At 37.2% G+C, this 24159-nt stretch overlaps 1 protein-coding gene across 10 annotated transcripts in view; it reads right to left on the reverse strand.

Annotated features, from left to right (window-relative positions):
- SYNJ1 (synaptojanin 1) overlaps nucleotides 1-24159 on the reverse strand; it is a 66438-nt gene that overhangs the window by 41736 nt on the left and 543 nt on the right. For all 10 annotated transcript variants that reach the window (XM_075171317.1, XM_075171240.1, XM_075171297.1 and 7 more), the window contains exons 2-11: nucleotides 22946-23091; nucleotides 11462-11548; nucleotides 10789-11056; nucleotides 9030-9255; nucleotides 7695-7778; nucleotides 6836-6897; nucleotides 6147-6243; nucleotides 4618-4787; nucleotides 2465-2546; nucleotides 70-222 (exon numbers count right to left, since the gene is read on the reverse strand). In XM_075171317.1, coding sequence (XP_075027418.1) covers nucleotides 70-222; nucleotides 2465-2546; nucleotides 4618-4787; nucleotides 6147-6243; nucleotides 6836-6897; nucleotides 7695-7778; nucleotides 9030-9255; nucleotides 10789-11056; nucleotides 11462-11548; nucleotides 22946-23069 — 1353 coding nt within the window. In that variant the 5' untranslated portion in view covers nucleotides 23070-23091. The remainder of the gene's footprint in view (nucleotides 1-69; nucleotides 223-2464; nucleotides 2547-4617; nucleotides 4788-6146; nucleotides 6244-6835; nucleotides 6898-7694; nucleotides 7779-9029; nucleotides 9256-10788; nucleotides 11057-11461; nucleotides 11549-22945; nucleotides 23092-24159) is intronic.

The following is a 24159-nucleotide window of genomic DNA, read 5'->3' on the forward strand; positions in this document are numbered from 1 at the left end:
ATATTAATGACAGAATTTTTTAAAACCTATACTGAATACTGTTGAAGTTTTTAATAAAATGTACTTTACCTTAGCTTTTCCTTCAAGGGCTCCAGTTCCAGCATAAATTTTACTGACAGAATCACCATTCACAGACCACATGGATCGGAAAACTTCCTGAAAGCGAGTAACCAACTGAGGCTTCTCAGCTAATCCTAATACCTCCAGTTGTTTTGTTAGCATCTGCAACAGTTGAAGACAACATTTGCAAAAGAAAAATCTTTAAATGTATTTATTAAAAGGTACATCATATTTTCTCAGCATATATGCACAAAACAAAAATCTTGGGTTTATATGTATCATTCTGAACAAACTGACACCATGTCATGTTTGAAAGGCTGCATTGTACATGTAGCTTTAGCACCAGCACTTCATTTTCTTTTAAAGATAGGTAGTAATATAGGAAAAGAATTATGTAGTTGAATTGTAAATACTTTCATCTAAAAATTCACTAGTTACAAGGTAAGCTGTTTTTGGTCCAACAGCAAGAAGGAGCAGTCTAAATGATGAACATAAAATGACATAAAGGCAAAATTCTGAAGGTTGGGCAGAAATCAACAAAAGTTACAAAAGGAAACTTGCAGACAAAATTAAGTAGAAATAAACAAGAAAAGAAACTTCAGAAATTGGGTGCTTCATCTTGTAATTTTAGGTGGTCATCCAGAGCTTAGTACTTGTTATATGAAATATATATCATGTTAAAAAAAGTAAGAATTTAAATATCTCATTTAAATAGAATTTTAAGTAAGCAGCTCATGAGGATTTACAATTTTCCTTCTTATTAATTTTATGAAGTTTTATACTTTTAGCTCTCGTATTTCAGCTGAAATCATAATCTAGCTCTCACCAAGGAAAAATTTGGCACACCTGGTCTAAAAAAAAAAGACGATATTTAATCCAGTTCTTAAAAGGATAAGAAAGGAAAAAATAGAGCTGCAAAGCTAAGTTTGCCATATTAAGTACTATACACATTAAGAGTGTGTAAAGAGTTGTTCTTATGCCATAGAATACTACTGTATTATCAGTAAAATACAAGAGGCAATGTTTCTCATGACTCATTTAAGATAACCTAATTGCTTACTTCAAGCTTGCATTTCTATCTCCAGCAAACAGATTGAGGACCAGGAAAGACTTTAAGGTAATCACTTGTCTCTCCCACGGCAAAGTCAATAGAGGATAGACAGATATACAAACTACATAATGCAATACAATGCTGTGAGATTTTCAAAGCATGCGCTACCCTTTTCAACACACAGTGAACTAAAGAAAACAATAAGAATGATTTTTCTTAATTTTAATAATTAAAAGGTGTGACTCCCTATAGTACATGCAGAGTTGAAAAAATGGAGAAAAAAGGCATTAGGTCTCTCAAACTGTGTTGCATCTACTACAGTAGGTACTGATGTTGAATGTTAAGAGAAAATTTTCCAAGTATTTGCATGAGGGTAAACAGTTCAGTATTCCGTTTGAATGGCAACAGTGTTCACTTGGTAGAGGCAGCAGCGAAGCACTACACATTCCATAATCAGAAATGTTTGCTCTACAGCCAATGGATTTTGCAGTTATCACAGAAATTCCTCCTATAGGTGCTAAAACAAGAGTATTTTAATTAAATAAAATTCAGAAAACAAAAGAATAATCCTTTTACTTAGTTTAATGTTACAGCACCCATAATCTGTCATTTTTAAACATGCTAAGGATTTTATCTTTAGGAGTCAAACTTAGTTTATTAAGATGAGTGGAGCTGTCAAAAGTTTTTCAGAGCTACTCTTTTAGCCCAATCAGTACTATTTTACTCCATTGATTCCTATCAGGTTCATGTGTTCAAGCTCTACTGTATAAGCCTGCAGGCTAGAACCTTTGTTTCAATAGCAAGCCAATATGCTGAAGCACAACCCTGCAGGAGGACTGAATCCCATGGTTAATTTCCAACTACTCAATTTGAGTGTGGCCAAAGCGTCAACCATGATATCGTCCCATGGAGAATTCAAAGCACAGTGCTGTGAAAATAGACACCCACAGCACGGGCAGATGCTAAGAACAGTAATCCTATATGCTGAAGAACTTCATCTAATAGAGTAACTGTGAATGCAAGTGTTTTTGTGAAGGACTACAACACTACTACCTCTTCTAGAATTACAAGCCTGAACCTTAACGAACATAAGAAACTGACACCTAAAAAAGAATGAACATTTTTCATAATGCTGCATGGCTACTGTTTAATTACAACTACCACACAACTACTATTTCTGTAACTACTAAGATCTGGTTGCCGAAGAACAAGAAAAGTATCACACTATAAATCAAACTGCCATCTACGAAACGTTTTAAATCATCTTTCACAGGGAAGGTAATGCTACTTTTACAGCCTAATTGCTACAGAAGCATCAGGAGCAGTTGTGTATCTGGACATTGCTTTTCCTACCTCTAAGCCAAAGAAAGCCTGCACGCTGTTTGTTCTATCCAGACAGTCCAAGCAGTTTGTTCTGACAGTACCGCTTTGAGATCTGTGCCAAGGACAACGAGAGACAGAGCGAGAAAACAACTGAAATAACTCATTTAACACACATACCATCAACAAAGACAGGGACATCAAGATCTGAACCAGAACAGGAAATCAGGGTATTGTCAGTGCAATGTTACTGTCATCACAAGTATGTTTATAAATGCATCAACAAGAGAGGGTTAGCTCCAATAACAGCAGTGAATTTTGCAGCAGTGTTCACTATACAAAACTAATTTATTTTCTGCAAATAACATGGGTCTGTCTTCTTCATTTTTTTTCAATTCTCATTGCTTGCTTAGTTAAAGTGTTATGCAGGATTAAGTTTTCTTCTCAAACAATCCAACTAACACACCTCCCAAGAATCTCAGAGGGAAATAATAACTCAGTTAAAACAAAAATGAAAAAAAAAAATATTACGGCAGTTCCTGGATTTGTTTAACTAAACTAAAACTAACAAGAATTTGTGATAAAACTAAAGTCAATTTCAAGCCCTCATTACTTTCTCTTTCCTTCCCAAATAAAAATGAAAAATAAGCCTCTCCTCCTTAGCTCGACAGATGCTTGAGACTCTCAGGCATTCTGAACTGCTCCCCTTTCTTTGAGAGAAGGCCATTAACACGTGTGATAAAGCTCTCAGAAGGATCACATTAGGCAACATCCATGTTCTTCTTGCCTGGCTATGAGTACAAAATTCCGATGGCCCTCCCAATGATACCCACTTACTCCTTACTTTCGTCATTCCCGCTACACACTTAGTCCAATTAAGTCAGTAAGGCTTCATCACATTTACTTGGAGATCTAACAATAAATTGTAGAAAGTTTTGAAGAACTTTCTCCAAGATTTTTTTTTCATTACTATCTCTGTATTTGATTTGAAATACAAAGCAACTTGCTATCTGTGTTAAAAAAACCCCTGACATTCTCCAAAGGAGATGGTCCGTGAACTTAGAAAAATCGTCACTGTATCTTTTATTAACGCAATTCTTCAAGCTATCACAAGCCACAGCCTATTTTGCTTTAGTTCTGTTGTCAGTCTTTTTGATGGGTGATAATATTATTTGAATCTCCATCAAGACCAAATGGTGTTCTCCCAAGACAAAATGTCACACCACTTTTAAAGCTTTTTGGAGAATGGTCAGTGACGTTTTGAGGTGGAGATGGGACCTAAGCACCCTCCCACTAAATTTAATCTTATTCAGGCCTACTAAAATCTGCCGCTGGGAGATTTAATCCCACAGCCAGGTTAGAGCACAGAGTGGCACTGGAACCCTCTTCTCCTCTCCCACTGCACTAGAAGATGAAACCCCACTGCATGTGACACAATCCCCTCACTCCACAATTCTCTTTCTCACGGAGAACCTTACTCAGCAGTTTGCTCTAGTATTAATTAAAAGGAGGAAGGGTGTGGAAGGGAGAAGAGCAGGAATGTTGCCTACTTCTAGCCCTGCTTCCCTCTTCCTGCTGAGATAAGCACAGCCTTTGCTCTAGGAAGAGGGAGGGGAAATAGGGACAGAAGTACAAGTACAGCAGGACTGGGAAGTACAGAGCAGGGCAGAAAACATGCATCCCATTCACACTTTGTGGAGAACTGAATCTCTCAAATGGGGGATCCAGGTGCAAAAAGATTTAGAAAAAGATTGCACTGAACATAAGCATTTACAACAAAGAGAAAATGGTATGCTCCATCGTCGAGGAAAATGTCAATAACATTATACAGGAAGATGGAAAATTATTCATTCTTTAATCCCATGTGGTGCACCCAAGAAAAAAGACAACTGCCCATTTTCACCAAAATCATGAGGTCAAAGGCCTAAATTAAGTCATGCCCCATCAACATCTCAGAGATATTTACCATTAAGATTTTTAGAGCATATTCAGAATGAGACAAAATTTTAATAGAATAAAATAAGTGACTCATATTTCAGTTGTTGAGCATCATCTTGGATACAATAAAAACACAGTAACGCAATAAAGAAGCAAAGTTTTTTCTCTTATCTTCTTGCTAAGGGGTGAAAAGCATTGCGGAACCATAATTTAATTTGAAGAAATTCACAGAAGTTATACACACAAACCTCTTAACTTCCTTTCCATCAAAATAAAAAAATCCACACTCTAAGAATTTCTGGACTTGAGGTTTAAGCACACTGTGTAGTTTTTCTGCCTTTCCACCTTTAACCATTTGATGATAGTCAAAGTTCACCATTTTGATATCAGCTGAATGTTCAGATGCTTTCAAATGGCTCTAACATTGTAAAAAGAGAAGAAAAAAGTATAAATATACCAATATCCGAACATATAGTAGCATAAGCTAAATAAGAGGCTGCAAATATTTTTAAAGCTGTTTTATTAGCTATCTTGTTTATTACATGCTTTCTCTTAGGTAAAATGAAACCATTTTTATCACTATTGTTCAACAAATCACTCAGAATTGATTAGTATTTTGCCCGTGTTTCTTCTTTTTCTTGTCACAACCAAAGTCGTTTTTTTCCTTATTATACTACGGGTCACCAAGACAGTCTACAGCCTCTTCTACTGTTCAAATGCTTCGATTTGCAAAGAGCTGTTTCAGTAGAAACCCCTTTCACTAACAGTCACCATTTACTCGGTCATCCGCCAGCAACGGGGACTGAGTAAACACTCTATAAACTCCTACTGAAAAAAACAGACAAATTATTTAGGTTGCTGTGGAGGGGGGCTTGAGCAAAACTTTCCCTAATATTCCCTGAAAAATCTTGAAGTGCTCACACAATCTTTGTTGGCAAAACTATGATCTGCATTGGGCATTGGTATGCATTTGGGAGCACTAATGTCTCCTACCAGGATAGCTGGATACAGAAAAGATACTAGTGAATGGCCTAAGATATTCAGCCATTATAATACAAAGGGAAAAGGAAAAAGGGAAAGGGAAATAACAGATGGCTATTGACTATGTTGACGATGATGGCTATGTTGTCTGGCTTCAGACAGAAGTTCTCAAATTGTCAGTATTTATGGACTACAACGTGACAGTTATTTTTAACCTAACTAGTGAGAATTCATGAAAATGGCCCCTTACAGTTAACATCTTCTAAACAAACATTTCTATTTAATCATGAAGCAGCTTTTATCACAAATTAATTTATCAATTTAAACATTTTTTTAAATATTAAGGAACATATACAGGAATTCCAAGGGAAAGATTTTTAAAAGAAACATCACAGTATTAAATACCACAAAGTATAATTCATTTATTCACCAATTTTATAGTGCAAAAAAGATTTATTTTTTAAATAAGCCACTAATAAGCATGAAATATGAAAATAACTGAAAATCCCTCAACATTGTCTATGTTGCTGTTAGCGTTTTTCAGTAAAGTAACCAATTTTTCAGTAAAGTAACCAATCTGAACGTAATCAAACACTAATTGTATATAGAGCTTTTAAAAATTCATTTCACGTTATGTATCTTAAGCAGTGCTTTTATGATAAATACAATTTTAACCACAAGTGGTAGTTGCTCCAGAGCATAGCATACCTGTTGCGTTTTTCAAAGGCTATATAAAAGCTTCATCACAAAAGGCAAATTCCAACGATATGCACAGTGAGAGAATTGCCATACTCACCTGAAAAGCTTTGCTGAGCATGTGCTCCCCTTCTTTTGCCCCAAGTAAATTTACAATAATTTGCTTGCCATATAAATTTTTAAGAGTTTGGAAATGCCTGTTAACAGAAGAAAAATCCCACACTTATCTTTTGGCATGCAGAAAATTAACACAAACACCTGCAACACTGACTTTGATGCTGCAGAAATGTGCTGGGTACTCTAATAACTGCCACAAACCTTTTATTATGTCATGTCCAAACAAATCAATATAACTCAATAATAGCATACAACCATTGACTGCTATTTAATTAGGATAATAGCACCAATTTAACAACATACATTTAGTTAAAACCATAAGGCTGTGAAGCTGAAGTGTCATGGCAGAAATAAAATCAAAATACAGATTTTACTTTTATACAGCAGCTGACAAATATAGATTATTCAATGTAAACATGCTATAATTTTTGTTTTCAATTTAACAAAGTATTTCACTATTTTAAATTTTCTTCAAACTTTTCAATAAAGCATTCCAAGGCACAAGAAATCCTGTAGAAGTTTGAAAAAGCTGCCCAGGCAGTTCGCTGCTTTGCTGAATCATACACGTGTATAGACAAAGCCTCCAGTTCAGAGTAACATATCCCATCCCTCTGATGCATCACTTATCAGAGGTTTGTAGTCCATTAACAAAAATTTAAGACATTATTTCACCTGTCAAAAGCTGGTGCATTCGCCTCAAAACCCCTTGACATTCTGACACGATGGGATCCCACCTATGACATGAAGATTACATTAAAGTATTTGTCTTTACACATTTAAGTAATCGTTCTTCAAAGACCTCTTTTGATACTAATTACGGCCTAAAAATTCATTTCACTTTCTAAATGAAATATCTAAAATTTATTCTGCTTGCTATGGTGCATTCTTTTTGTAGGCTTTTCTTAAATTCCTCTTCTTTTTTTCTAAAAAATCGCTTTTTTTATTTAATATACTTAGTCATATCATCTAATTACTTCTTGTTTTGAGTAAAAGGCATGTAAATGTTTCAGCAGTTCTATTGCAAAATGCTTATATGCCTAGTTTAAAGAACCTAGAGTCACTGTGAGGCATCAACCTTTTTTAATCTTCCCTGTAAAAATTGTATCACAGTAGTAGTTGCTGATACAATCCCTCTTTCAAGAAAACTGGGATGAAATTATATTATAGTAACTCTTGATCCATATTGACTTCTTGAAAAAAAATTATCCTCAGGAACAATTCAGAAGAAAACAGTCTCTTTGAGAGCCCTTAGATAACCTATTTTAAAACAGCAATTTATATCAAAACAGAAAAACGCAGAACTTCAAAGAGAAAACATTTAAAAAGCAATGGACATTCAAAACTGTGCAAAACAGCATTCAGAGACTCGAGAGTAGCAGGCTTGGTGAATTAAACAATAGCACCAACTTGCTCCCAAAGGATAACCTCATCCTGACAGGTAACTGTGCAGAAGAGCCTAAACGTTGCTGTAAGATGTTTAAAAAGACATGAATAAGAATTATCTATATAATTAAATCTATCTCCTGCTTACCTGCAGGCCTGGCTGTTCCCAAAATAATGGAACAGATCCTCGAATCTGTATAAAAGATGACACAGAGTCATCTAAAAATATCACCTGTAAAAAAAAGCATAGTATTAATAGGTATTACAGAGTGTAAGGTTTTAGGTTTCTTAGCCTTAGCTAAACATAGAGTAAATAAAATATATTTACATATTACATATTCCACACTACAAATTAAAATGTTGTGTTTCCTAGGCTTTTCTCTCTATTCCCTTGGAAAAACTCGTAAAAGAAGTTCTACCACTCTCACACTTTCTTGCAGAATCATGATTCACAACGTCTAAGAAAATACAGCAAGTTTTTATTATTTGGGCCTGAATGACTTCTGTGCTAAGAGTAACTTCTTTTAAAAAACTTGGTAAGATCTTCCTGCAGGAACAGTTAAAATGTACACCAATGCACAGAAAATAACTATGCAGCCTACTCGGAACACCTGCACAGATTTTGTGCATCAGAATCCAAAATACAATGGTCCATTAAGTATACAGCAAAGGAAGTTTTAAGTGGAATGATATGCTACAGCCATCTAGGAACATTAGTCTGCCAGGAAACTTGGACAGAGAAACTGTAGTAACAGCGTTCTGACTAAACTTCTGAAATTGGATGTGTACAAGCAGAGCGCTTCCTGGATAAAATCCTACTGAAGTCACCTTAGGCTTTGCAAAGAGTCAGTGAGTCAACCAAAGATACCTACTCACATAAATACAGTTGCAGGAACAACATCTTGGTAACTAGTTTTTTGTAAGAAGTGAGCAAAGAAACGCCAGCAAAGAATGATTTAATAGCTTCTTGCATTTCTGTACAATAAGGGCAAAGATATGCAATCAAATGCAGTGGAATTATAGTGGCTTTAAAAACCACCTTTCAGAGGAGCTGTGTCAAGTAACCATAAGAATGCTTTTATCTTTCCTGAACCACAAGGTATCATTTATTTGCCAAAAATCTCTTTTGCTTGTTTCTAAGGTCTTTTACTTTACTATTAGCTCAGGCCAAAAGAAGTACACACTCACCTCCAGCTCAGGAGGCTAAAAGGAAGTACAGCCACCTACAACAGTTCAGCTGATGGATAACAGCTTCTTAAGCTATTGAAACTCAGACCCATGCATGCCCTTACTCTAAGCTACACTAAAAACAAAGATCATCAAATTATGTAACCTACTTAGATTCCTTATTTAGCACTAAAGGAATTATTCCAATATCTGTTGGTACGGACTTGACTTGTGATCTGTTGATTTACGGCAAAAAACTATCCACACACATGGCTTATCTTGAGTTCATCAGCCAAACGATGTGCACGTAACATACCTGCTCTGTTTCAACAAAATTAGCAACATGACCATCATCGTTTGTTCCCCGGACGTTAAATCTTGTGCCAGCCCGTTCACAGCTTAGTCGTGAAATGAGACAAGCCTTTGCCTGCTTGTGAGCCGCATAAATTGTCCTTATCTCCACTCCTCCACACATGAGACGTAACAACCAGTCATCACAGTTCACACCATAGTGCTTCAGATGTAAATGCAGTGACTGGTTCCTATCAGGAAAAAAAAAAAAAAAATAACTGGGAGGAAATAAAATACAGCTCAAATTGTTAAGCCAGCTACTAACTTCTCATATTTTAAGCCCACTACTACAAATACGAAAAGAAAAATATGCATGTTATAATTTGATGATATAGCTCTTATTTAAACATACTTGAAATAGCAAAGTGTACAAGGGAACAGCTTAAACGTTTGCACAATAAGAATAGGGAGTGAAGCCATGAATTTTAATGACCTTAAAAAAAAAAGAACCCTTATAGCCTCTGCTCTTCACCCAGCAAAAAACGACACTCCACACTTGTTTATATTTCTCCACTCAGCCTTGCTTTGAGAAGCCAAAGATTACAGACTCTGGGAAAAGCAAGCCAGAATTCCAATTATGGGGTTACTTTTTGTGATGGGTAAAGCACCATTCAATTTCACAACACCACGAAATAAAGTTCTTGTCAACATACATTGATTATTTCTATTACACATCACCATAAGGTATCACTTGCCCAGACGACACCATAAGGTATCACTTGCCCAGACGAGCTTCCAGGAATACATTCATAGTCAACTGATTTTCAAACTTCTGTAAATACCAATTTCAGGGTTAAGTGTTGGTACATTATATACTGCATACACTGTTCTCTAATACCAATTACTGCTCAAATGAAAGAAAGATCCACAGTTTGGATATACCTGTGCATTAAGTAGTACCAATCAACACTGTAGTAAGTAAATAAGACTAAAGTTTGGGTTTTGTGAGTTTTTTTGTTTTACCTCACACTAGTGGGGCTTGGTTTTTTATCTTCTTTGGAAACACTCACTTGTATAAAAAGGAAGTAAAGTTTTCTGCCTAGCAAAGAAAAGTAAACTCTAGTAAGACGGCTGGTTTTGTCACCACCCAGAAAATTCTACCATAATTGCAAATAACATATTTGCAATGGTATAAAGGTTGAAGCTATTCGCTTTAATTTTAGCCTTTTCATTCTAAACTTCCAAATAATTAAAAAAAAAAAAAATGCAACTTATCAAACACCTCAGTTCAATCATTAACGAAGATTCAAATCCCATAAATCAAGTATGCATTCACTTTACAGAAAAGTATACAGATGCATTACAATAGGAGACTGAGAAAGCAAACAATATTCTTTCCCTGGGCAATTTGAGACTGGAACTTTTGAATAGAAAAAGCCCAAGAAAGCTTACTGAAGTGCATAAGCAGAATACTTTCTGTGACTGACTTTAAGTGTTTACATTTCTAGATCTTGGAATCTGGGACACTCCATCTACCTCCTGCGAGGACTGATTCTTACTGAAAGAAAAGCCAGGTAACTTAAGAAGTTTTATGACGGGTCAAAATCAGCCAAGCTTATTTGTTATTTGGACAGGGTCAACAGGCATCATCATTTCTCAAGCCTTGAAATACTGACTTCAACAGAGAGCCCAGTCTTCTTCCAGGATAACAACTTGCCACAGATTAGTTTATACAGGCATGCATTATTCTACGTAATGTCTGATAAAACGCATTATGAACTTACCAGAAAAACCTATTGTCAGTGGTGTGCTCCTGCATGCTGCGGTGAGCGTTGAGACTAAGATCTAAACTGACACCAGTTGCAGACCATGCAAAATAAAAGTTTCCCGAGTTCAAAACTTTGCGCACTTCTGAAATACGATCCTCATCTGTTGAATCAATTCGTAAGGATACAAATTCAGTGGAAGTAACTCGAAAAACTTCAGAGTCTTGAATCTTTCCCACAGACATGCATCCTGTTACTAGAACCAGATAATGTAACAATGTGTCTCCTGTAAAAGAAGAAAAGGCACATGTAGCAGAATGAATCTTAGTGGAGTGTGATGTTCATGTATTTATATGCTTAAATGCACACAATGTGACCCCAGTTTGCCTGAAGAAAGTACAAAAAGAACCAACATCAAGAACTCGTTCTCAAGTTCTACAGAAGAAAAGGAAACGCAAACAGGCGAAACTATGCTGCAAATTAACAGGGATTGTGAAAACGGAAGTTATTTTTGTCCACTCCCTCATCTCTGGGAGTGCTCCAAACTTGCAAGTTACTCTACAAAGACAAAAAATAAAAATAAAAAAAGAGCCCAGTTCCTGTTGCGAAGATCCTGTGCTGTGCAGTTTTAGAGGAGCAGCACAATTTTCTTTCCCAAATGAAAAATTAAGGTTTTGCATATTTCACTCACCAAGGTTTAATCTTAATACACCCAAGAGCCCATATGCATCCATTACTTTGGAGTAAGTATTCTTGATCGTGTCTTTTTCTGCAGAAGCTATGGAGAGAAAACGTAAGATTTTATGATGTAAAAGACCATACACTATGGCACGGAGAATGAGTCCACTCTAAACTGAAAATCTAAGAGATTACAAAAGTAGTGCTTACGTGAAACTTCTGGAAAGAAATCAAAATGTATGAGCATATGGCATTTTATAATGGAAAATGAGTATTTGATTTTATGACAAATTATGATCACGCTATGTTTTTAGGCAACAAAAAAAGGAGTTGCAAAAACTCCACGTGATATTACAGGAGAACATTGGCATTTTTAACATCATCTCCTAATATAAAAAGCATCTAAAACACAGGCAAAAGAGTTCCATGAGAATACTCTCCTGTAATTAGTTAAAATTACAGTAGTGCTAAATGCTGCTTTTCTTCCCATGAAAAAAATTATCCTTTTTCTCCAAGAATAAAACCGTGATGTGGCAGTATTATTTCCAAATAAGTAAACAAGATTATCACACGTGTATTTTAACTAGTTTTAGATATATTCCAAGCAAATCAAAACTCTTGTAGGTCCACAAGATAATGGTATTTAAAAGCCGTGTCTTACATTAGGAAAACACAATTTTCATAGACATTTTTGGGGAAAAAAAAAAATTGTAATATTTTAGAAGAAATTAAAGTATATCTACCATTACTCACCTAGGAGTTAATGTTAGTGTACACTTTACAATTTTTATCGAAAAAAACAGGCCCACTTGACTGCAGAGCCAGGTGACAGAGATGCTGCAAAGCAGAAACCAGACCCCACCTGTCCTGAGCTTTTGCTCATGACTGAGACTGCACCTGCAGCACAAAGACCGACAATTCCAGCTGTGACACTGGATCCACAGGGATCAAGATTTCTGGGTCACCAAGGATCAGCACCTTCTCCCTCCTCAGAAATGATCTGCTAATTAATTTTCACTTTGACATTAAAAAATCAGAATCTGACATAAAGAAAAGCATAAATCGAAACACCTTTTAGCCTGGCATTCTGCTGTGCTCTCTCTCACATTAGCTAGATTTTCTTTAGGATTGCTGTTGTGAATCTTTCTAATGAGTATTCCCCAAGTTTAGCATAGCCCTGCCTGTGCACAAGCCCATCCCTTCTGTTCAAATGTCCGCTAGCTCTATTATTAAAGTGGATCAGAAACTCCAATATAGATGAAACAATTATTTAACCTCAGCCTGAAATCTAAGCTCATTCAATGTTTTATTAAGCACATTTTAAAAAAGCTTCTTTAACTATTTGCACTGATATGCTGTATTCCTGTAATCCAGATGCTAAAGATAAGAGAGTTAAGGCAGCATGATTATTTCCAAAGTCTCACCCATAGTAAGTGTTAAGACTTGCAGCCAACCTAAACACATTGTTTACAGACAGTGATTTTGTCAGCATCACCAAACCATGTTTCTCTTAAGCAGATCACCATCAGGCTGGAAAGAACAACTTCTAAACTTCAAAGCCTGGTTCTTTCAATCCATTTTTCCAGCAAGCATTTAATGATGTCAACATACTCTTTTAAACTCAACTTTCAGTAACCAGAGAACTGCCACGTTCTTCTTTCACAGTTCAAATTATTAATAAAAGATGAAGTTTAGTTTCAAACGTTTGCAGGATTTTTCTTAAAGGTGTCTGCCAGCATTTAATGACATTTCAGAACAATGGCTTTTCTGTCTTCTATGGATTTATTCTCTTATTCCATTGCATAGAACGCCTGTTATCCTTGCTAAGCCTTAATAAGTAAATGCCCAAAGTAAATTAAATAACACGGGCTTTGCAAATTCTGATCAACAAAAAAGGTCACCACTAATAAAGCAGCAAAGGGTTGGAAAAACAAGAAAAAAAAATGGAAATAGAAAAAACTTACTGTGGCTAGTCAATTATTATTTTCTTAACAAAGCACCCAAGCACCAACCAAAAGCATTTCATGCCATGTTTTTCAGTTACATTAGATCTAATACAGTGTGAACTCTGAGCAAAGCTTTTCCACAGTGAGCGCGTAAGTACTTCTATCTCGCACTACCTGCACTTTTCCCATCTTTTTTTTTCTTTTCTTTTTTTTTTTTTAAGGTCAAAATTCACATGGGAAAACAGCAAACATCGTGCACCTCAGAAGGTTCACTTCATCCATCCTGCCCTGGCCCATCCTCAGTTACCCCCAGGTTTCAGCCACTGCCTCCACAGAACCCAAGTCTAGGCTCAAGGTACATTTAACAGGCCTTGCAGCAGGCAGCAGAAGAGCTTACCTGCAACACAATCCTACCGCCCCCCCACAAGGCACATCATGCCTACTACAAGTTTGTAACATAAATTCGTAAGGCAGATTCCCCTTCATTGAGGGCACCCGTTTGAACCTCTAGCCGTAGCGTTCATGAAACCTGAAAGAATTATGAGTTTTGGTGATGACTGATATTAGCCAATACAGAGGGACAAAAAATGGTTATCACATAAACCTCCTTTTCCTTAAGAAACCGAGCTAAAAAGAAAGCAGTCACAAAAGTAGCACCGATAGCAGAAAAGGGAGAAACTCTACACCACGGCACTGCTGCCTCTTCCCTACCGCAGCAGCACCAAGCCACGCTAGGCAGGGATGTTTTGGATGGTTGACTGCAGCAGTGCTGAGGCTGCTTTCGGGGTAATGCACAATAAGGGACTTCCCACGGTCAGGAGTGCTACAATATTACGGAAAGGCACTTGAGTTTTCTGAAAACCAAGAAGAAATCAGGAACAGACACAGCTACACCACATGCCTTTCCATTTTCTTCCATTTGAACTGTTGGGACACCGTGGGGACCAACATGTCCCCGGGCGCCAGGGCACTGGTAGCCATGGGGGCTCCCCCAGGGAGGCAGGGCAGGCTGGGGGCAGCCCCAGCCCATGACATCAGGCACCTCCGTGGGGATGGGCTGAGGCCAGGCCAGGATGCCAGCCTGTGGGAAAGGGTCAGGCCTGGTGAGGGTAACCGGGGCAAGATACAGTCCAGGATGGCCAGGCGGGCCACGGGGACAGGGACAGGCCAAGGCTGGTCTGGGACATCAGCCTGGCTCAGCAGGGCCCATGTCCACGCTGGGCAGGGCTGTGGAGAGCTGGGGACAGCACTTTGCCGCAGCATGGCTGGGGCAGGGACTGACAGCCCTGAGGGGACTGAAATGGGGTCCTGGGCTGTGGGCAGGGTGAAGGAAGCCCCAGGGGGGCTGGGCAGGGACAGTCAGGGCTGGTGGTGTCCTCAGGGCCCTGACATGAACAAGCAGTAATGCTATGAAAACACGCAAATAGTTGTACAGCTGCTTTAGACCAAAAGTCCATTTAGTCTCCAAACATTTGCAAGAATTTCCTGAACCAGCACCTCCACCAGTGATAGCCACAAGGATGCCTTTCATTTATGGATGCTAAAAGAAAAAAACCCAAACACCGAGGCTGGAGTGTAATCTATTACTGACTGCCACTGCACATGGCATTTCCCATTTCTGAAGATACCGAAATTAAATTTGCAGGTTTTCATATCGCTCCATACCAAACAGTGTGAATAACAACCTAAGTGCTCTGGAACCATCCAGATTCTCCCTGTAAACATCATATTTAACTCTTCCTTCTCCACCAATGCACTAAGCTTCATGAAGATCTATGCTCTCTCACTTCATTCAGCATGCAAAGTCATCGGATACAGCTGGATATGCAAGAGCCACTTAAGTTACAAAAATACATGGCTAACATATCTTATATTCAGTGTATACAAAGCCAACTTTCTGTTTCCTTTATGAATAGCTGAAATTACCAACTGGGTGAACTGCAGCTTAGAAGTTAAACCACAGGAAGGCTAAGGTAATCCTGACAGAAGGAGAGAGCATTTCCAAGAGCATTTCCTCATTTCCTCTGTAACATTCTTAATGAATGAGAACATCTCTTCCCAGAATGGTAGGTTGGCCTGCAGCCAGAGAACCCTTTTGACTTTGATTTATGAGCTCTGTATCTTGAAAAAAAATGCAACTAATATAAATATGCGCTCAGAAAAACATAAAGTCCTACGAATTAATGAACCTACTTCTCCTCGAGAAATTGACTTTTCTATTTATTTATCTTTAAATAGCTAGAAGTAAGCAAACACAATTAAGGCTGTCCAAAAAAAAATACAAAATGCTGTCACTCGCCAAGAAGAACAAATTAAGACATGCAACTTCTAAAGTCAGCAATTACCAGCTGGAATGACAACTTTCATCCATAACACTGGTCTTAACAGATTTTAAATTATATTGTAGAAGAGCACTAAACAGTAGACAATGCAAGCATACATATGTCTGTTTATAAAGATGGACACAAAACGTTACGAGGCAGTATTTCTTCTATTACTTTGTGTCAGTTCAGACATTAAGCAGAAAGGAAATTAAAAGCAGCTTCTGTTTAACCCACTGCATTAATTAGATTCAAGTTGATTAACTTCTAAAACGGAAATAATGACTCGCTATTTAGCAGTACAAAAAAAAAACCCACAACACTTTTAATGTGGTTTTCAGGTCAAGTTGTAATGCATTCTTGTAGAAAACCAGCAAGCCTCATTTGCGGTGTCAAGAGAAAAAGAATAAAGTACTTTTAAGTCAATCTTTATTAAAAATTAATAGGTCATAGTATTTTTAAATGTTAATATCTCATTTGTTCCAAGTTAAATCACAAGTGTGCATCTGTAATAATCACACCTTATCAATCACTTGACTCATTTAAGAAAAGTGACTGATTAAATTATTTTAAAGGGATTATGTCAGCCCTCTTACTATTACACAAATGGAACCCCATTAAAAATCCTGTCTTCAGGACAACTTTGTTCAACATGTATTCTGCTTAATTCCAGATTAGAAATTAGTTTTGCAATACGAACAATTATAAAGCTAAGATCACATTAAAAGTTATCATTTAGGCTTTCTACAGTTATGTTCTCTTCTTGGTGGGTTCGCAAGGTGCCATGATGACACGTTATAAGTTAGTGGCTACAATTCCCAGCTGGAACATGGGACACTGAGCTGGCAACAAACTCACGCTCCTGAAATTATGTGCAGTTCCTTCAGAAACAAGACTTCTCATTTATGTTAGATGAGAAAAAGCTCATGCTACTGTCACTTTAAAAAATCTGAAAAACTTATGAACTGTTCTTACACAGTTTGGTTTTGAGCTTTTAAGATTGAGGTTCTCAAGCTTTTTGTGAAATTAGGAGAGTTAAACTTTCGGTATTTAAATTAAAGCTAACACTTTAATATTACCACATAGGTGACATTAAAATCAGAGTGGAGTCACCATTTTAATTTATAAATCAACCAACTGAAGAATCATTTTATTACTTTTGATACTTTGCTGACATGAATAGATGCACAGAAAACTGGACAACAGCTGATATTTAAATATGTCATAATTCATATGATATTTGCTTTGAATTAATAGGATGATTTTTTTCCACTCTACTTGCTAGTTCAAATTATGAAGTACCATTATTCACTTCACAAAGACATTTATACCATAATCAACACATATCTTAAGACTATGGGGAGGAACCCCCAAATAACAAAACACCTCTACCCAACAATGAAAAAAACCCCAGACATCTCTAGATGTTAGCAATTATATTTAAATACTACACATCAGAAAAAACCCCACTGTTTGGAACAACAACAAAAAAATAATTGTAACAGATGAGCAAATAAAAGGTTTAGTTGCTTTAACACTATTTTTCAATACTATGCAAATTTACTTCACAAAATTTATCATTTCAACTAACACCACTGACGAGGAGGGAAAAAAACAAACTGAGAAATAGAAGTGTGAAAACAAAGCTGACCTATGTAACAGCCTACAAGCACTTCCTTTCCATCAGATTTGGGCGTTCTGACCCAGTTACATGTTCTCCATTGAAAACAAAACTTTATAGCACCAATAATCTGTAAAGGTTTTCTTCTAAGACTGAATGCTTTGATTAAAATATAGTTATTTTACATGAAAGCCAACTGTTGCAATTTTTGCCTGTACAAGTCAATTCACAAAATTACAAAATTTTCCATTTAAATACGTGCTAGCATGCAAAAAAGCTACCAAATTATCTGAAATGTAAAAATGCTAATTAGTTTTTCTAAATTATGTCTGAGTAACTCCAGAAGTATGCAAACTAGGCCTCTTAATAGACATTTAATTAGCAAGAGCTATCATTCACTGGATGTCCAGTATGGCAAAACCAAGACTTTTACTGTCACGTGCTACCATAGAAATGAAAGTTTACTGAATTGAAAAGGGAATATTCATAAAGAGAATTAGTTGTTGCCAGTGAAATCCCTCGTTAAAATCATGCAAAGGGCAGTGGTACTTATACAGAATAGTCTTTACCGTTGCTGTAAAGCTAGTCTACCTTAAGAAGCAAAAGGTTTTCAGATTCTGTTGTAAGTAACTTCTTTTCAATATTTCCAGAACTGTGGACCAAATTCTTGCAGATCTATTATGCCATTCAAAGAGATCATAGTCTTCCCAAGCAAGAGTTACTGCCTTCACCAACCTCCTGGGAAGATTCTTACTGTACTTCTTGTACTTTTCAAAGTGTGCTAGGCTAGCATACCTTGTCTTTGTTAAACCATGTGATTTTGTTGGAAATGCCTGGAAAGCAATGAGCAGAACATCTTCCCAGTAGATTTGAAAGGACGGTGAATTCGGGCAGAATCCTAGGAAAGGCACCTGATGACAGGAGGTCAGGTTACAGCCTCCTCCACCAGTACAGCAGCCCTTGGCACCCACTGCAGCTGTTGCTTCTCTGCAGCTTCTTAAGTGGTTTAAGATACTGTTTAATGGGAAGGCATAGTCCGGAAGATGACACTTAATCAAAACAGTAACAAAGACAGGAAGGTGAAATTGCTGTTTGCCTTTCCATCCTAGTCCCTTCACATTGGTCCCTTTAAATTGTCTTCAGACGAATATAATATTACATCAAAATACATTCAAAAATTGTTTCTGCCACAGCCTGTATTTGACCTTTCCTCTCTAACATAAAGACACTCTATACGAGAGGATAAATTACTGCTTGAAGCATTTTAATTCTTCTTATTATTGTACCTTTACATATGTATATAAAACAGGAAAATATTTATATTAAGCTTATTTTATAGGATCCCATCATGAAAAACAGAATGTAGTAATTTATTTTGAAATATTCTCGTTCCCTAGTTAAGGAGATAAACTCTGTATAAACATTATCAGGGGGGTGGGTAGAATAACACAGTGGCAGTTTATTACTGGTGGCAGCAAACACCGAAGAAAAAAACAACTCTGGTTGTGAGCATACAGAATGTTACCCTCCTTAATAATTATGTACATATAGCAGGTGCTCATCAAATATATCTGTCAGTATGTTTCTTTTCTGGATGTCTAAGTTTCCTCAAGTACCATATCAACTTAAAATCTCTTGCAAAATTATTATATCCTATCTGCTAATGTGGATAGATAATAGCATATCTGCTTCCTCACACATCCCCACCCCCCAAGAATGCAGTGTGGAAGAATTTTCTTTTTAAAAAGAAGTGGAGCATGAATGGGTGATAGAGTAGCATTGCCAAACATGACTATGAATACCAGGATGCCTGCTGCACACAGGTTATTACAGCTCTTACTTTATCTAGCTCTACAGAAAGGTCAGGGTGGGCATAGTGCCTCTTTCTCTTCACACCTGTTCTCTTCTCAGCTTTACTGTAAGATTGAAGTCAAAGGATGTGCACGAAGCTCCTGCTCTCTCCACTCAGGGCTCAGTACTTGCCCAGACGACAGAACATTCTCCTTTACTCATCACAGGCAACAAGAGTAGACAGCTTCCCACTCGTTTCGTTATGACTCACCACAGAGGAACAGGGAGAGAGAACACCCTCTTGATCAGTCAATGAAATCTTTACAGGTAAGATATCTCATTAGAGAGTCCTATTTCAAGGAATAAATATACTGTCTATTTTATATGTCAAATAAGAAAAAATAGATCTATGACATCCTCCCGCTAAATTCTAAACAAATCAGCAGTGAAGCTGCTGACATTTAAAACTAAGTGCTCTTACAAAGCCTTGAGAAGCAAGTTGGCAGGATCCCCTTGGACTTCAATATCTTGAGCTAACCCAATACTAGAAGTGAGCCAATAAAAGAGGTATTAAATATACAAAGGCAAGTGAAGTATTTCTCAGATGTTTTGGTCACACTAACGTTAGCTAATCCACGTTACAAGCAGTACATAGAACACTTCCAGCAGAAGCGTGGCTTGGGCTGCTTCCACATTAAGACTGAATGATTATGCAACAACCACCTCTGTGAACTATCCCTTCGACCCTCTTCCTTTCTTCCATCTTATTTTGTGGACTTGAATAACAGATTCAGTGCACATACAACACACACTGAAAACCATGCAACACATGAGTTGTATAGCATTTCATACAGAGGCCTAACTAAACCCTCTGAATCATCTTGCCATGCTTCATTGAATGTAAAGGGGATGAAGGTTAATACCGTTATCCTTCCCTCAGCAAAATAACAGATGTACTGCTTTTAAGATGACATTTAAAGGATCAGTAAGCTTTCATTCCTTTCTCTTAGCCCATTTCAAATCCAAATTTCTATACATGGATACCCCAGAAGATGCAGTTCACTGAGGCTCTCAGAACTGAACCACATGAATCACTTTTAATGGTAAAGTGTATTTCACTAGGTTATTATAATATGCCTATATTATACATTCTACATACAGGTAAGAACTATGATTGGGTATAAGGCCTTATTTTATCTTCAGTATTTATTAAAATCTTTTGAAAAATGTCTAACAGTTTGAGATCGGTACTGTCAATTTTTGTAAAGTTAAAAAGTGTTAGCACCATCAGCAAAAAATATGAGTTTTTAAAGTGATGCTCTTCTGGATTTAAATTGATATATACTTGATCTGACCATTCTTGTATCTATTCACACAGATTTTACAAACGCCTGGGCAATCTTCCCCAAGGGCCAGTCTTTCATTAACTTTGGCTTTTAGATTTGTACCAATATCCAGAAATTTGTAAGGCTACAGACTAGAATCTTCTGACTAGTTTCAGTGGCATGACTAGAGAGATGGAGAAGTAGTACTTTACAAATCTTCCCCAAGCGTTAATAATTGTACTCCTTTAAATATGTATTAAAAAGAATAGATACCAGAAGCAAACAGCAAGCAAAAAAAAGAGAAAAAAAAAAAAACTGAGCTAGAGAAAGCTAGCGCTTTTTCTGCTGTCAGTTCAAGGGTATGATCGTGATCTTTCAACCATTAACAAAAGAATCATGTTTCAGTACCTAAAGAGTTTAGGTGCAAAACGGGAATTAAAGCAAAATGCCACAGCTAAATATGCATTGGGAAAATATGTCCATTTACCGGATAGAAAAAGAGTAAGCAGTTTACTGGTTAAGGTTACTGAAAACAATATTCAGAGTAACTACTTCTAGCTAAGTACGAATGTTTACTATATTGTAACCTACCAATTAGCATACCAAGAACAAACCTTTACAGATTAATAACATGCTATTACTAAGTACAGAATCCAAGAGGAGAGAGGCTTTCAAACTTCCTTCAGGTTCCATTTTCTCTGTTTGGTAACAACGTGAAGGCAGGAACTTTGATATGGTTTTTAATTTTTAGAGAAGAAAGTTTATCCAGCTGCCTGCAGTGTATCACAGCACAAAAAGCAACTAACTTACTGTCCTTTTTGAGCATAACTTCCAGGAATAAATTATTTTTAATACATTGCTCCGTAAGTAGCTTAAGCATATTCAGTAATTACTAAATACATGCTAAAATAAAGTTTTCCACAAATCTTCAAAGCATTTTTCCCCATTTTACAGATTTCACTAAATCTGTTCACTAGCTTTATGACCGGACACTTATTCCTACCTAATCCGCACTACACAATGCCTTTCAAATACTGCTGGCAAAGTCAGTGAGATTACTTAAATACATAGTAAGAAGAAACTATCAGAAAAAAACACGATTCTCAAAAATAGGAGAAAAGCACTCATTGTTTTTCACCTGGATCATTATACAATTGCAGCTATAAAGTCAACCATGCTGGCACGTCCCATTTCTAGGCCTCTAACAGTTAATGGCAGCTTGTTCTAATCGCACATTAAAGATGCGGATTAAGCTGTATGCTAGAGACCACTTGTTCATACAGCCTGTCCAGTACAGATGACTCTATGGCCCAACTTCTAAGTACCTTACAGAGGACACAGGGACAGCCAGGTGGCTCAGAAAGAGACTATGCCACTGCCAAGGAGCACACTCACATATAGGAGAGCCAATTGCAAATATCAAAAAAAGGAAACGTATCTCAAGTCCCACTCTTTGGAAATCACGTTTCTAACTCTGAGATTTGTTAGAGAACACACTCCCCATTCAGCCTACTCCACAGCCTCAGAGCCAGAGCATCCTCCTGAAAGGTAGGTTTTTGAGTCCACCCAGACTTCAGGCAGTGAATCAAATCTCCCATTTTCTGATCAGGTGCTCAGAATAGCTAGGCTAGAAAACCACAAACAGGCATCAGAGCTAATTAATCAAAAAACTATTGATTTAAAAAAAAAAAAAAACAAACTTCCACAGTATGAAAGCTTTCTGTAAGAGTCAAAAAAAAGCTTAGAAACCCTGTGCAACCAGGCGCTCAGTCTTTCTGAAGAATACAAACCAAACTACATTTCAGAACCCTATCTATAGGCTTCACGGATCTCTTCTGTGCTTCTCATTTTAGTGTCCTATGACTTAAAAAAAAGGGGGGGGGGCAAAAAGAATTTAAGGGAAACATTTAATGCATTTGTCACTAAAAACATGTAAAAATAACTTTGCAATGCAAGACACCTTGCTCCAAATATTACTCATTTTATTACAAGTCAAATCAATACAGAGTTTTAAGATAGATTAAAAATACAGGGACAAAATAAAGCTAAAAATCAAAAAGCCATCAAAAATCATGATACAAAATGAGATAAAAAACAAATTAAGATGATATACCATTTAAGAATACAGAATTTTTTTATTATGAAATACAACATAGAGAATTAGCTTGTCAGTGACTTATCATGTATTCAAAAGGAGAAGGTTGTTCAGAACCAAAGAAATAAGCAGATGTATTTGGAAGCTATTAGAAGAAGAAAATTTAGTATACATGAAAATATACATGCTTGATGAAATGTAATTAAATGGGTAAAATTCTCTCTCAACAGATGAAGATATGAAAACGTTTTTTTTTCCCCTCGTTTAAATCAGAAGCCTCTCCATTAGCAAATAAGAAAACAGAATAGTTGCTTCTTTATATTCCATAAAGAAACAGCTTACACAATGTCAAGTCTGCCAACTTTTTACATTGTAGGTATCAAAACATATCGACTTACAGAGGACAGCCACAGCTCCGGATTCAAACATGAGACATTCTTCTCTGTTTCTGGTTTCCACTATCACACTGAATGGAAGTGGATCCAGCTTGTGATAGACACGGTATCCTTTACTGAAAGCCATTTTGCCTTTATCAGAAGCAGTCCTGTCCAACACAAGATGATGTTAGTGAAACCTTCTTGTGCTTCCAGATACCTTCTGCAAAGCAGGTCTGACTTGCATCCTTTCCTAGGGATTTTAGATGTTTAACAAAAACAAACAACAAAAAAAGACCTGCTCGCTCTTTCTACCTCATGAGACTTATATTATCTCATGTTCCAACACAAATATAGGGACTACCTAAAGACAACATAACAATGTTTCAAAAACACAATTACCCTGAGAAACATCTTTCAAAATAAAGGATTTATTTAAAAGCTTCTTAGAGACAATGAGAATTTCTTTCACAATACTTAATAAATAGGATTTCTTCTTAGGAAAAAAAAGAATGAAAATAAGGTTCTCTAGCCACCACAAATATGTAAGAGTGGCATTTATCTTAATCATAAACTAATGCCAAATGCAGAGGACCAGAAGCCTGGGCAGGCTTCAATTTTTAGATCTATTTTACCGATTCTGACCTTGTACAAAAGGACAGTATATTTTAAACACTAAAGCTGTTAAGACGTTTTAAAAGATCATGCAAAAACGTTAACCTATTTTGTTTTTCTTTTTTAAATGAAAGCAGGTTTTTGTTTGGATTTAAACCCTCCCCTGCAGTGGCTGACGACTGAAACATTGCAGTATTGTACTAGTGAAACTGCCCGTAAGCCACAGAGGTAAGATCTTCCTTTAAAACAATAAAAACCCCCAAACAATAAGAAACTATAAACAAACGCGAGAGTAGCCAAATTTTAAGGGCTTAAGCTCAGCAAACATACAGCGAGGGAAGATTCTTCTTGAGAGCCAGGAGCGGGGTTGTCTGCCCTCTCCCCTCCCTTCAGCTCAGTGTCCGTAACCTCTAGGGCGGACACGGACTGCACGCCGCCGGTACGGAACCCACCGGCCCCCACCCTCCAGTGGAACCCCTGCGGGCGCAGCACCGCCCGGGGAGCAGCGGCGCCGGGCCGGCCCTTCAGCCGAAGCCCCTCTCCCTTGCCGGGCAGGAGGAAGGGGACCACCAAAGAGCCGCGAGCTTCCCACCCGCCCGGCCGAGGGACAGCCCCGGAGCCGG

The sequence above is a fragment of the Calonectris borealis genome, chromosome 1 (genome assembly GCF_964195595.1).
Source record: "Calonectris borealis chromosome 1, bCalBor7.hap1.2, whole genome shotgun sequence".
NCBI lineage: Eukaryota > Metazoa > Chordata > Aves > Procellariiformes > Procellariidae > Calonectris > Calonectris borealis.